This window comes from Plecotus auritus (genome assembly GCF_963455305.1).
Source record: "Plecotus auritus genome assembly, chromosome: 7".
Classification (NCBI taxonomy): Eukaryota; Metazoa; Chordata; class Mammalia; order Chiroptera; family Vespertilionidae; genus Plecotus; species Plecotus auritus.
The window spans coordinates 134,293,982-134,307,029 of record NC_137774.1 but is presented as its reverse complement, the minus strand read 5'-3'; the positions used below and the strand labels follow the sequence as shown (position 1 = coordinate 134,307,029).

The following is a 13,048-nucleotide window of genomic DNA, read 5'->3' as shown; positions in this document are numbered from 1 at the left end:
GGAGGGAATCAGAATCCTAAGATTTTCAGATTTCAGCCCTCATTCTCTCCCAATTAAGTATAGTACTCTCACATGTATACCACTGACACTGATACTATGACTCCATGGCCACTATATTCAAAGATTTGAAGCAAGTGACAAAAGAGCAAGTAAGAAAATTAACCACTTTTTGTTCGCCGAGATCTTTTCAACTACAGAATATATAGAAACGCTGAATTAAAACCAAACTAATAGCACACATGTATGTAGTTGATATAATACTTTCATTATGAACCTCTGCTTTTCAATATTTTCAAGGACAAACTAGATTGTAAATGACTTTGCCTGATGCTTTATTCTAAATGCCTTGAGCATGTGGTTAAGTGCACTTTTTAAACTTCTACCAGAAGGCAGTTTCCACTGCCATTTTAACCCATTAACTTGGCTGGAAAACAAATAATGATTCCTAGCTCACTACAGCCGTTAAGAAAGACATCTAGAAAGATTTTACAGATCACTCTGTAAGCAGTTCAGTTTAAAAGCTATTGTGTTTCCACACCAGCCCACTGCACAGTGCAACAGTTTAAATCCTGCAAAAACATCAATTTTATTTATTTAAATTTGTCAAAGGCAATCAGTAGACATCTAAATAAACTGCATACAAACAGCAAATCAGATCCAAAATTCTTTATCTGGACTCTGTGTGTATTAAAATTTAAGTCTAAATTAAGCTGGGGTTAACTTGCAAAATGGCAGGCATTCAGGGAGGCACCTGGACAAGAAGTACACAAAGTACAGAAAAACATCTTTCAACTGTTCTTTTATGACATGAAATCCTTGTCTGTCCCATTAAACATTATGTGAAATCCTGTTAGAACAATCCTCTGGTAGTATGCATTTTATTCTGGAAGAACTTTGCTCCCAAAGCAGTATTTACTACAAGTGAAAGATACTCCAAAGAATAAAATATTCACAATAAGAACATATAAGCTGACTGTACTATCAACATACATCTATTCAATTAAAATAAAATTTAAAAGTAGAATTAATTTAAATTTTAGTGTTTACATTTTCAGCTATGTTACTTACTAGATAACAAATGGAATGAAAAGTCTTGAATACAGTAAAATCTGTGTTCCCTTTTTTAAAAAAATTACACAGCTAATATCTATTGAGTTCTTACCATGTACCTGGCACTGTTTTTAAGGACTTCACCGGTTTTTCCCAATCAGTTATTACAAAAGCCCTTGGAAGTAGGCTCTACCATTATCCCTACTTGATATATGAGGAAACCAGGCACAAAGGGGTTAAGAACTTGCCCAACATCTCATAGCTTGTCAGTGGTAGAACTCACACTGGAATTCCAAGTCTGAATCCAGAGTTCACCAAAGCCACTGGGCAGACAAAAAAGAGTGTGCTATACAGGAAAAATACGAGCCAGCAAGGCAAGAAGACCGGTTCCTGCTCCCAGACTGATTATGTATATTATGGAGACAAAAAATTTCACTTCAGTGGGTCTATTTACTCATTAATCAAACCAAGGCTCACTCCCTTTCTTCCGCCACTCTGTGCAATGGCTCTCTTATGGCCTTCTGCAGCTTCCCGAGAGCCAGGGATGGTCTAGGTCAGTGGTCGGCAAACTCATTAGTCAACAGAGCCAAATATCAACAGTACAACGATTGAAATTTCTTTTGAGAGCCAAATTTTTTAAACTTAAACTTCTTCTAACGCCACTTCTTCAAATAGACTCGCCCAGGCCGTGGTATTTTGTGGAAGAGCCACACTCAAGGGGCCAAAGAGCCGCATGTGGCTCGCGAGCCGCAGTTTGCCAACCACGGGCCTAGGTCAATCTCTAGCCTACTCCTGTGCCCATGCATGATGGGGCCTTTTCCCACTTCTGTTCAACTCTTGTTTTATGAATTAGTAAGGTGGCCAGGGTGGAAAGAGGCTGTCTCCTCCTCCACTTCTGTTCCCCTCCTCCCAGAGGGGAGATGAGCCAGGAGTCACTAAAAACAAGCTCAATACTGTCCTGACTCTGGTCAGTTTGACTGTAAAACCACAGTGGGTTAAGATACTATTCTTGGATTTAGGGTGAAATAGGTAGAGATTCAGAAGAAAGAGCTCTCATTGAAAGCTCTGAGACTGTGCCATTCATTTTAAAATCACTTGCGGATATTTAAGAGTTATCCCGTATTTGATGAGATTAATAAAACCCTGCTTTCCTTTCCATGTGGCTATTGTCCTTATGTGAGTAACTCTTGACAGATCAGAGATTGTGGAATTTCAATCACCCCTCTTTCCTGACCTTAAAGCTGTTGCCTGCTAATCCCTCAGCACCTCCTTCTGGAGTGACTTGTGCCTCCCAATTGCTTTAGGGTCTGCATCACAAACTGTCTTGCCTTGTCTCACTTCAAGCACTTCAGCTTCCTCAGATAATGTTAAGTAACAACACATCATCATCTTTTCATTTTCCAAAAGTTCAAGTTTTTACTATAGAATTGCATATAGTTTTCTTTGTAATTATTTTAATCTCTCCTACATCACATTCCCAATTTGTCTATTTTTGCTTTCTCTCTTTACCTTATCAGACTCAAGAAGGGTTTACTATTTTATTATCTTTCCAAAGGACCAGATTTAACATATATTTATCAATTTCAACTTTTTTTATATTCTATTTTACAAAATCAGCTTTGATCCGGCTTAAGTTTTATGCTTTGTTTCATTGTTTTGAGGGTGTGTTTTTTTCAAATTTGTTTGGACAAATACAAATTCTTTTATTTCTAATTTCTTTATTTTAAAAAATTGTAGCAGTTAGCCACATCCCACACATTTTGTAGTATGTTCTTTTTCTGTGTTTAATGGAGAGCTTGTATTTATTCTCTTAACTTTTCCTTTGTTGTAAAGTGTCTTTTCTTACTTCACATCTGGCCGGTATGCTTTTAAATGATTTAATTCTAACTAAAACTTAAATCTCTTAAGTTTTCTTATGTCCAACTACACTTTTAAATTTTCTATGGATATACCCATAAAAGTGGGTATTATCTGTTCAAGAGATATAAGGTTTTAGCTAGACTTACTAAATCAAGCATTTAGTCTATTATTTAATTTCTCTATGTGTCCTTAAGTCTACATCTTCCTTAAAATCTCCTAGGTATATCTTATATGAGAGAACTATATTAAAGTCACCCACCAAAACTGTATTTTATATTTGTCCTTATATTTCCTATAGACTTTTCCTTTACATATTTATGTAGTTGCCATATTTTTTTGTGTGCAGATAGGCTTATACTTCTTCGTTTCTTTGTAAATTGTCCTATTTTTCATCTTATGATGTTCCTTTTTATGTTGTTAAATGCTTTTAATTTTAAATCTCACTTCCTCATTTGTGTTCATTTAATATCTCTTTCCCTATCTTCTTATTTTCAACTCTTATCACTTTGATTATATTATTTAATTATAAATGGACTGTAGCTAGCTTTTGTTTTTCACTCCAATTTGAAAGTCTGTTTTTTAATGAGAGAATTCACTCCATTCATAGTTAGGGTAGAATATGTTTGACTTTTACTTTTAAAAATTTATTACTTTAAAATACTTATTTTACATTATTACTTTTTTCCCTTTGTCAATTTGGTATTTCCACCATATTTTTATATTCCACTAATAATTATCTTCTGACAAAAAAATAAAAACAAAAACAGGCTTTGCTATATTGGATTCATAAGAAAATATTTAATTGGGTAATATTCCAACAACTATTGTAGAGAAAGTTGATGTAATAAAATGGCCTCATGTATGTATCTCTATTCTTTGTCTTTCCCTATCTAGTATTCCCCTATCTAGTTATTGGTTAGAAAAGTGATTCTTACTGAAGGATATACCACATCCTTAGAAGGTATCTAAATATATGTAGGAGTATTTGTGGTTGTTACAATGACTAAAAATGCTACTGTAATTTGATGCTTGGTATGCACAAATGCTGGATGTCCATTTCAGTGGACTTGAGGAAAAAGGTGTACCCTCTCAGTTCACATCAATAGATCACTGACAAATAATGTCAAACATCTGCTCCATATTTGGGCAAACAAGGACCATGTCCATCTAATGTCCAATTTGTCAATGATTTTAGACAACAACAATAATAAAATTCTGGCCACGTCAGTGAGTAGGACAGTGAATTGAATACAAAAGAGAGAGGGGGGAGGGGGGAATGGAAGAGAGACAGCATAATCTATTAGTGAAAGCAGACCTACTAGCCTATTGTGAGCTTAGGCAAGTTGCTCAACCTATGTGTGCCTCAGCTTTCTCTCATGTAAAATGGGAATTCTAATAGAATCTACCTTGCATAATTGTTATTAAAATTAGTAATTTTTTATCTTTAACATGCTTAGAATAGTACCTGGCATATGAACAGCATTATAAGAGTTCTGTTAAGTAAAGTATAAAAGGGGCCATGAGATCACTTACTAAATTTAAACTTCATCAAGTGTGTCTTCTTTAAAGACATTAAATATATTCGTGATCATAATAACAGCTTACACTACACACTAAATGGTTCAAATACATTGACTCATATTCTTCACAATAGGTCTGAAAGTTATTAGTATTATTGTTCCCATTTTACAAATGAAAAAACTGAAGCATAGAAGTCAAATAACTTGCTTAAATTCACAAAGTTAGTAAAAGGTAGAGACTAAATTTGATCCCAAGCCATCCAGTTTTCCAATCCACTCTCTTAAGCCCTATACCTCACATATACAATCTTTATGAGAAGTCCTGACTTTGATAATTAATCAACAATAAGAGTGGATATGAGGACAAAGGAACTCTCTGGTGAGAGATGTGGTAGAAACTCAAATGGTAAGTGACTCCTGTTAAGTCTGATTCTCATCTTCAAGATAAATGTGTAATTGCCCTAAAAGACATTAAAAATTGGTAGGCTCCAAACCTTGCCATCCATTACCTTTCACTACACAAATATGATCCCTCTGAATAGGCAAACTATAGATTACCCAAGCTTTAAAGAAGGAAATTATATACTCCCTTCCTAAAACACAACCCTTTCAGTTATAGAACATTAGTTATCAAACTATAATATTCAAGGAACAGGCATAGGAAAAGGCAAACACAATGGAGAAGAATTTGGAAAAAAAAATCAGGTAAAAGCCATAGAGAGCGTATGTTTTAAAAGGGAAGTGGTCAGTGAAATCAAATGTTAACAAAAGATCAAGAAAGATATGGAAAGCAAATTATCTACAGGATTTAATAAGAAGGAGATAGTGACCTTGGAAAAAGTAGGAATCAAAATCAGACTGTGATGTGTTGAAGAGTGTGAGGTGAGGAAATACAATTATTTTCAGATAATTTTTTCCAAAACTTTAGTTTTAAAGGGAAGAAGAGAATGAAATGAGACACAGATAATAACAGCTAACATGCACTACTCCTAGGTATTAAGAGCTTTACATATCTATAATAATAAAAGTGTAATATGCTAATTAGACTGGACAGCCAAACGACCTTCTGGACGAAGCCAGATTTTCGTGCATAGGGCCTCTAGTATTAACTAATGAGATACAACAATATAGGTTCTTCTACTATCACTATTATGGGAAAAGTGAAGCAGAGATTTTAATGTAAGGACATGGAACTGGTAAGTGATAGAACTAAGATTAATATTTATTTTTAATTTAATTTTTAAACATAATTTCAGATTTATAAAAAATTGGTAAGAAGAGTAAAAAGAACTTCTGAATACCCATTACCCAGATTCCCCAAATGTTAACATTTCACTATATTTGTTCTAGCTTTCTCTCTACGTATACAAATACATTTTGGTTTCTGAATAGATAAAAATTATAGACATGCCCTTTAACCTCAAAATACTTCAGTGTGAACTTCCTAATAAATGTTCTTACATAACCACAGTAAAATTATTTAAAAATCAGGAAATTAAACAATCAACCAGTACTATTATCTAATCTACAGATATTATTGAGATTTTGCCAATTATCCCTATACAATCCTTTATAGCACAAGAAAATCCCCATTTATTTTAACGAAACTATAATATACCGAGTAAAATTCATTTTATCCAGCAAAAATTGGTACTCACAGTGATACTGTCCAAGAGTTTGGCCATATGTTTAATAATTTCACCATGTTGTGCAGGTTGCATTTGCAGTAATTTCTTAATAACAACCACACTTTCAGCAACAACTATTTCTGAAAGAGATTATTCATATTAAACACGTATAATTAAATTCAAATTCAAATTAGCAAAATATTCTACATGTCTTAAATGACTAGGTGAAAACTATAACCATGAATGTACTTTGAAATTTTGGGGGTGAATATCCATCTTAAAAAGAAGAGTATACTTTAATTTCTAACATGTTATTGTCTCTTGGTTTATGATATCCCTTTCTAATCTCTGCTTCTTTAAATCATAAACAAAATGATATATTTCTTTTTCTTCTCACAATTAACATATGGTAGGTATCTTAGTATCATCATTTTATTTTTCAATTACAGTTGACATACAATATTATATTTGTTTCAGGTGTACAACATAGTGATTAGGCATTTACATACCTTACAAAGTGATCACCCCGGTAAGTCTAGTACCTATCTGACATCAGACATAGCTATTACAATATTCCCTGTTTTACTTGATATCCCTGTGACTATTTTTATGACTCCAATTTGTATATTTTAATCCCTTCCTTCAATCCCCTTCCCATCTGGTGACCCTTTGTAGCTATGAGTTTGTTTCTGTTTTATTTGTTCCTTTATTTTGGGGGGGGGGGGGTGTGTGCGCATGTATGTGTGTGTGTGTGTTTCAGATTTCACATGTAAGTGAAATCATATGGTGTCTTTCTCTGTCTGACTTATTTCACTTGGCATAATACCCTCTAGATTAGGGGTGGAGAATGTCCAGTCCACAGGCCCCATAAGGCCTACAAAATCATTTGGTCTGGCCCTGCCAAGGCATTAGGGGTGAGTTAAGTAAAAGTCTGGCCAAATATAGCAGGCTAATTTTTAAGTTGATAATTTTGTATGGCCCGCAAGTGATGTTATAAATATCCAAATGGCCCTTGGCAGAAAAAAGGTTCCCCAACCCTGCTCTAAACCCACTCATGTTGTCTCAAATGGTAAGATTTCATTCTTTTTTATGGTTGAATGAATGAGACCCGGCCCTCATCAAACTTACACTCTAGTAGAAAACATTACATGGTTATGTAAGTAATTACTACACAAAGTAAAATATGACCTAAGTGTGATTTTAAAGACTGCTTAGTATAAAATTTTTTAATTTTAAAATATATTGTAAAGCTAGCCTAAATAAGAAAAAAAATGTATAATTGTAATTATCCTCATGCAGAAGCAGGATTGGCTATAGTTGAACTATATACTCGATATTATTTATTCTTTGGTGCTGTATTAGTTCCCCATTGTTGTTGTTACCGATTACCAGAAACTTAGTGGCTTAAAACAACACACATCTATAACAATAAAAGCATAATATGCTAATTAGACCAGGCATCCTTCCGGACGACCTTCTGGACGAAGCCAGTGGCCGGAGGGAAGCCCAGGTCCTGGGTGCCAGAGGGAAGCCGGTGCTGGCAGCTGGGGGAAGGAAGGCCTACTCATGCACGAATTTCATGCATCAGGCCTCTAGTTTATTATAATCTTACAATTCTGGAACCAGGATTGTAAGGTGTTGACAGGATTACGTTCCATGGGAAAATCTGTTGCCTTTTCCAACTTGTAAAGGTTGTTGGTACATATGATAAAGAGTTAAAGAATCAAGTATTATGGGCTAATAATGATTATGCAACCATAACTAGACAGTACAATTTAAGTTTCTTAATATAAAAACTATAGAAAAAAAATCATGGTTCTAAAGAAAGTTTTGGTTTACCAAAAACAAAAGCCTAAAAACATTAAAATATCAATGTTTTCATGATTAAATCCTCCTACTTTTAAGAGTGATTATAAATTATATTAGTCTCCCATTACCTATTTATAAAGTAATCTATTCCTCCTTTAAAAGTGCTATAGTGTAGAATATTCATCTTTTAAATCAAAGTCAATAAAAATATTTTTTGAGAAATTAATGTGCTATAAGCTGAAGTAGAAAAACGTGCTTTTAAATTCACAGCTTGAAAATTTCACAAGAGAAAAAAGCATCAAAATATAAAATTGAAAAATCTTGAATATATTTTGTACTTAAAAGAACAAATATGTGTTCTAACTAATTTGTGGTGCTTTATTGTATGCAATTAAATTTTAAAATAACAACTACCATGGTAAACCATGGTTTAAAAACTGTAATTTTAAATATAATCCAAGGAGTGTGTCTTATTTGATCAAATAGAAAGTCATTATTAAAGATGTAAGAAAATAAAACATGTTTTTGAACTCATATTTTAAAGTGTGATATAGAAATAGATAAAAAGGATATTATTAAAAGTAGAAAATAGATAAAATGTATAGTTAGCATCCTATTTCCTCTAGTTACCTCCTACAGTCTATTTGTTTAAGAATCTATATACCTGATAATTTACATTGCCACAGAGTTTTACTACTACATGTAGAAAAGTATTCTATCAATAATAACATCTTGAGTTTATAGGTAAAAGATTATAATTTTATGTTCACAATAAAAAAACTTATTTGGGGATGAATTTTGTTTCAATTATCTTTTCATCATAAGTACTTATAACAATATTCCAATTTTATAAAGAAATCTACATGTGAAAAAAAAGATAATTAGGAATAAAAGAGTTATTGTAGTGAAAAGTGATTTTTCAAGTAAAATAATTGTTATGTTTAAACTATGGTTGCTATGTCACATACGCCTGCGTCTAGATATGACATAATTTAGAATCCCACAAATAATTTCAATGATTTTACATTAAAAATTATGCTTTTTAATCATATACATAATTATAATAAATGTCCTCTACATAAACTATTTTAAAGGTAACAGGTGACTCATTTTTCTCTCTCTCCAAATGGCCTCATTTAATCTAAAGCCATACCATAGAAATAACTGACATTTCACCACAGAACAGTACCGAGATTATATATTTTACCATCTAGTTTTACAAAATGTTTAGATATTGTAGGGCTTAAAAACATGAAACTGTTCCAAACTGATGAGTTCTAAATCTAGGATTAATCTTGGATTTCTGGGAATAAACTTTGATGGTAACACATTCAACATACTTTTTTGATCTAGCAACTTCTCCATGGCACAGAGTCATTTGCCTGCTTTTAGCACCCTCTGCAGGTGAATCAATATTATACATGGCTTACATGCCACTGAAAAGCAAAATAAAGCCTTTGAGACAGGGTACAATGAAGGTAATTAAATTGTGAAGAAATAAAACAAATTATACTTTCTTAGCTATGTTCAGGCAAGACAGATATTGTTTGTAAGTTAATTACCCAATTTACTAAAAAACAAAACAAAACTGTGTGTGTGTGTGTGTGTGTGTGTGTGTGTGTTTCAAAGACAAAATGCTACTCATCATGACCATGCTACTGACATACAGGAAAAAATAAAATGCAAGCATGTTCAAATGATAAATTACTTGAAAAACAAAATGAAACTGTCAACTTACCATCTTTGTTGGACAGCAGACACACCAGGCCATTGAGACATGTGTCAGTGACTTCTAAGATGTTTGTTGCACATCTGCCTATAGTTTGAATAGTGGCTGCTGCAAATTGCTTATCCTGGCTTTTCACGTAAGTCTAAAAATATTATTTCAATTAGTTTATACATTGGTACTATATCAAGTGAACAAAACATAATATAATAATGCCTATTATATTAAGTTTTGTCGATACAAAAATTGCAGCACACATAATCTCATCTATAAGTACAATGGGAGAACTGATGACTTAGCTAAATTTAGTTTCCTTTTTACTTAAAGAATGTGCCTATAAAAGAGGTACATTTTCAAGCCAGATTCATTCACTTGTGACTACAGTGGCTTATGACTCCAAAACAGACAGTGGGGAGCAGTCACCCAAAGATAGCAATTACTTTAAGTGCAAGGCTAAGATAGGATGAGAACTCTTTCTTTGGAGGTTTCAGTTCATTTCAGTTCATTCACAGCATCTGTGAATCTATGAAAAATAAGGGTTAATTTTTCAGACACTAAATCTAAAAATTGGGAGAAGAGGAAGAAAAAAACCAATATGCTTCCAGAAATATCTTACTTTCAAAATAGTATCTGAATAGTAGTAACTCCAAAATAGTTACAGTGAACAACATTTCAATAAAGACTTTATAAATACTCAGTTTACAATAAAACAAAATACCACACTTTTAATAAATAGATTTTCTTTAAAATAATTTTTAAAGATACAATGTAAACTAAATATTTATATAAACTTAAAAATAAATAATTCAATTATTTAACAACAGGAAGTTAAAAGATTTTTACAAAATTTATGATAGCCCAAAAGAATTTCACTTGGTTAAACATTCCTGATTTAAAAACTTAGCTTTTATTCTTTACAGAAATGAAAGCACTTTTAGCATGCACGTTTATATATAATATATATAATAAAATTTAAAATCCAATATTCAACTGAAATGCCAAGCTCAAATGAGAAGTTCATGCTGTAGATTTAACACTATGGTTTATCTAACATGCAAAATAGAATAATACATTTAAATGGTGTCTAAATGACAAATGGAGGAGAAAAATCTAAGAATATCTAAAAACTTACAAATATAGTGAAAATGGTAACAAGAACATGATTAATTGTTGAAGAAATAGATTAAACAAATTAAAGTCTCTTAGTTCCACTTAGGAAAGATCAATTATATTTAAAACCTGTTACCCAGTTGATTACCTAATTTCCTCAACTAAAAATAAGAGTCTTTAGAAAAATTGACTATTTTACTGAAAAAAATTATAAGTAAACATACCTATGAACATAGCAAACACAAAAATAAGGTAGAAAGAGAAAAAAATGATAAAATGGATACTGAAAAAATAATATATTAAACAATTGACCTTCTTAAACATCTGATACTATATCACCAATATTCTGAAACAGGTCCAATTTGTCACCTCTATACAACTAACACCATAAAATTACCCCATCCCAAATGACTGTTTTATTTAAACAATTACATATTTCAAAGTTCAGAAAGAGGTATATTTAACTTTAAACTGAACAAATGTTAAGAATTAGCACTGTATACAAACCTGAAATTCTCGAAGAAGAGTTGATATGTTGGCTTCATTTGCCAAGTTTGTCAAAATTTCAAGCTATAGTAGAAAAAAGAAGAAATAAACATTTTGAAACAAACAAAAAAGATGAATTTAATAAAGGCTAGGCATTTAATAGAAAGGTAATTTATGCTTTTTAAAGAAGTCACAGTTACAAATGTTGTGAAGCATTATACCCTTCAAGTGAATTTTGTCTCCCTACATCTACATATAGATATTTACAGAGTGCTTAACAAGTAATTACAAAAAAGAGAATCCAACATTTTCCCTAATTGTTTGTCCCAACTTTACAATTTATATCCAATTAACCTAAACAATTTAAGGTAGTTTGACTTTTTTTCTGTGACTAAGAAAATTAGAAAATACTGCCCTCCATGTAAGTAATACTTCTGTGTTCCAGATTGTCTTATTGTGTTTCCTTCATCCTACCATCCCAAATTCTTAGACATTTTAATTATTCTGGATTTAGAGTTACAAGAAATATGCAATTAAAAGCCCATTTCCAATAGGCTCACTAAAAAAATGTTTTTACTCATAAAAAATATCCAATTAATCTGAAGGAAAACATGAAAAAGGAAAAAAGGAACGGAGAACAAATGGGACAAACAGAAAACACACAAGATATAGACATAAACACATATCAATAATCACATTAAAAGTAAATGGTCCAGCCGAAGCCGGTTTGGCTCAGTGGATAGAGCGTCGGCCTGCGGACTGAGGGGTCCCGGGTTCGATTCCGGTCAGGGGCGTGTGCCTTGGTTGCGGGCACATCCCCAGTGGGGGTGTGCAGGAGGCAGCTGATCGATGTTTCTCTCTCATCGATGTTTCTGGCTCTCTATCTCTCTCCCTTCCTCTCTGTGAAATATCAATAAAATATATTAAAAAAAAAAAAAAAGTAAATGGTCCAAATATTACAATTCAAAGACACAAATTATAGAAGTTATTTATATATTCTAAGTACCAGTCATTTTGCAGATATATATGGGTATATTTTCTCCCAGATTATGGCTAGACTTTTCATTTTATTTTGATGAGGACATTTAATTTTTCTGTACAATTTAAAAAAAAATCTCAACAAAAAGAAAAGGTAAAAATTACTATTTTTGATCTGAAACATTTGAGACCATAATTGCCAATTTGATATCTCATTGTCCCCAAATACTTCTATGCATATTTCCTACAAACAAGGACATGTCCTACAGACCACAATACAACCAAGAAAATCAAGACATTCACACTGATACATCACATCTATGCGATTGTTACTCTCTATTTAAGTTTCACCAATTATCTCAATAATGTATAATAAAAATATCCAGTTCAATATCACACATTGTATTTGGATGTGTCTTAGATTTTCTTATGATTAAACTCAGCTTCCATGTGAATAACCAATAATTCTAATATTTATAGTCCACCCTTTCCGTATTGGTTTGTAATGTCTCCTCTATTACACAGTACACTTTCATATACACTGATCTATTTCCAGGTTTTCATTCTATTCCACTTTTTTTTCTGTTTTAATACCACATTGTTTTAACCCATATAGTGCTATATCCAAACTACACTCTATACTGTAGTTATCATTCCCTCAAAACAACTCTTACAATCCCTTGTGTTAGCATAAACTGTGGCTATCTCCTACTTGCAACTCTACAACCTCCCAATCAACCTACTAACCAACAACAAAATTCTCAAAAATGTTATTTTAAAATCCACTCTAACATCATCTTTTTCACACGTTTTTCTAAATCTTTCAGAGAAGACTATTTTTTTCACAGCACTCAATTCAAATCTCCATAATATCACATACT

The 13,048-nt window shown here is 32.4% G+C and overlaps 1 protein-coding gene across 4 annotated transcripts in view; it reads right to left on the bottom strand.

The window, feature by feature from the left end:
• The window catches only part of AP3B1 (adaptor related protein complex 3 subunit beta 1), a 215,024-nt gene that overhangs the window by 116,472 nt on the left and 85,504 nt on the right, over window positions 1-13,048 (bottom strand). For all 4 annotated transcript variants that reach the window (XR_013961150.1, XR_013961151.1, XM_080679402.1 and 1 more), the window contains exons 12-14: window positions 11,211-11,273; window positions 9,606-9,738; window positions 6,089-6,198 (exon numbers count right to left, since the gene is read on the bottom strand). Coding sequence is in view for 2 of the 4 variants with exons in the window: in XM_080679402.1 (XP_080535528.1) it covers window positions 6,089-6,198; window positions 9,606-9,738; window positions 11,211-11,273 (306 nt within the window). In the remaining 2 variants the exon portion in view is untranslated. The remainder of the gene's footprint in view (window positions 1-6,088; window positions 6,199-9,605; window positions 9,739-11,210; window positions 11,274-13,048) is intronic.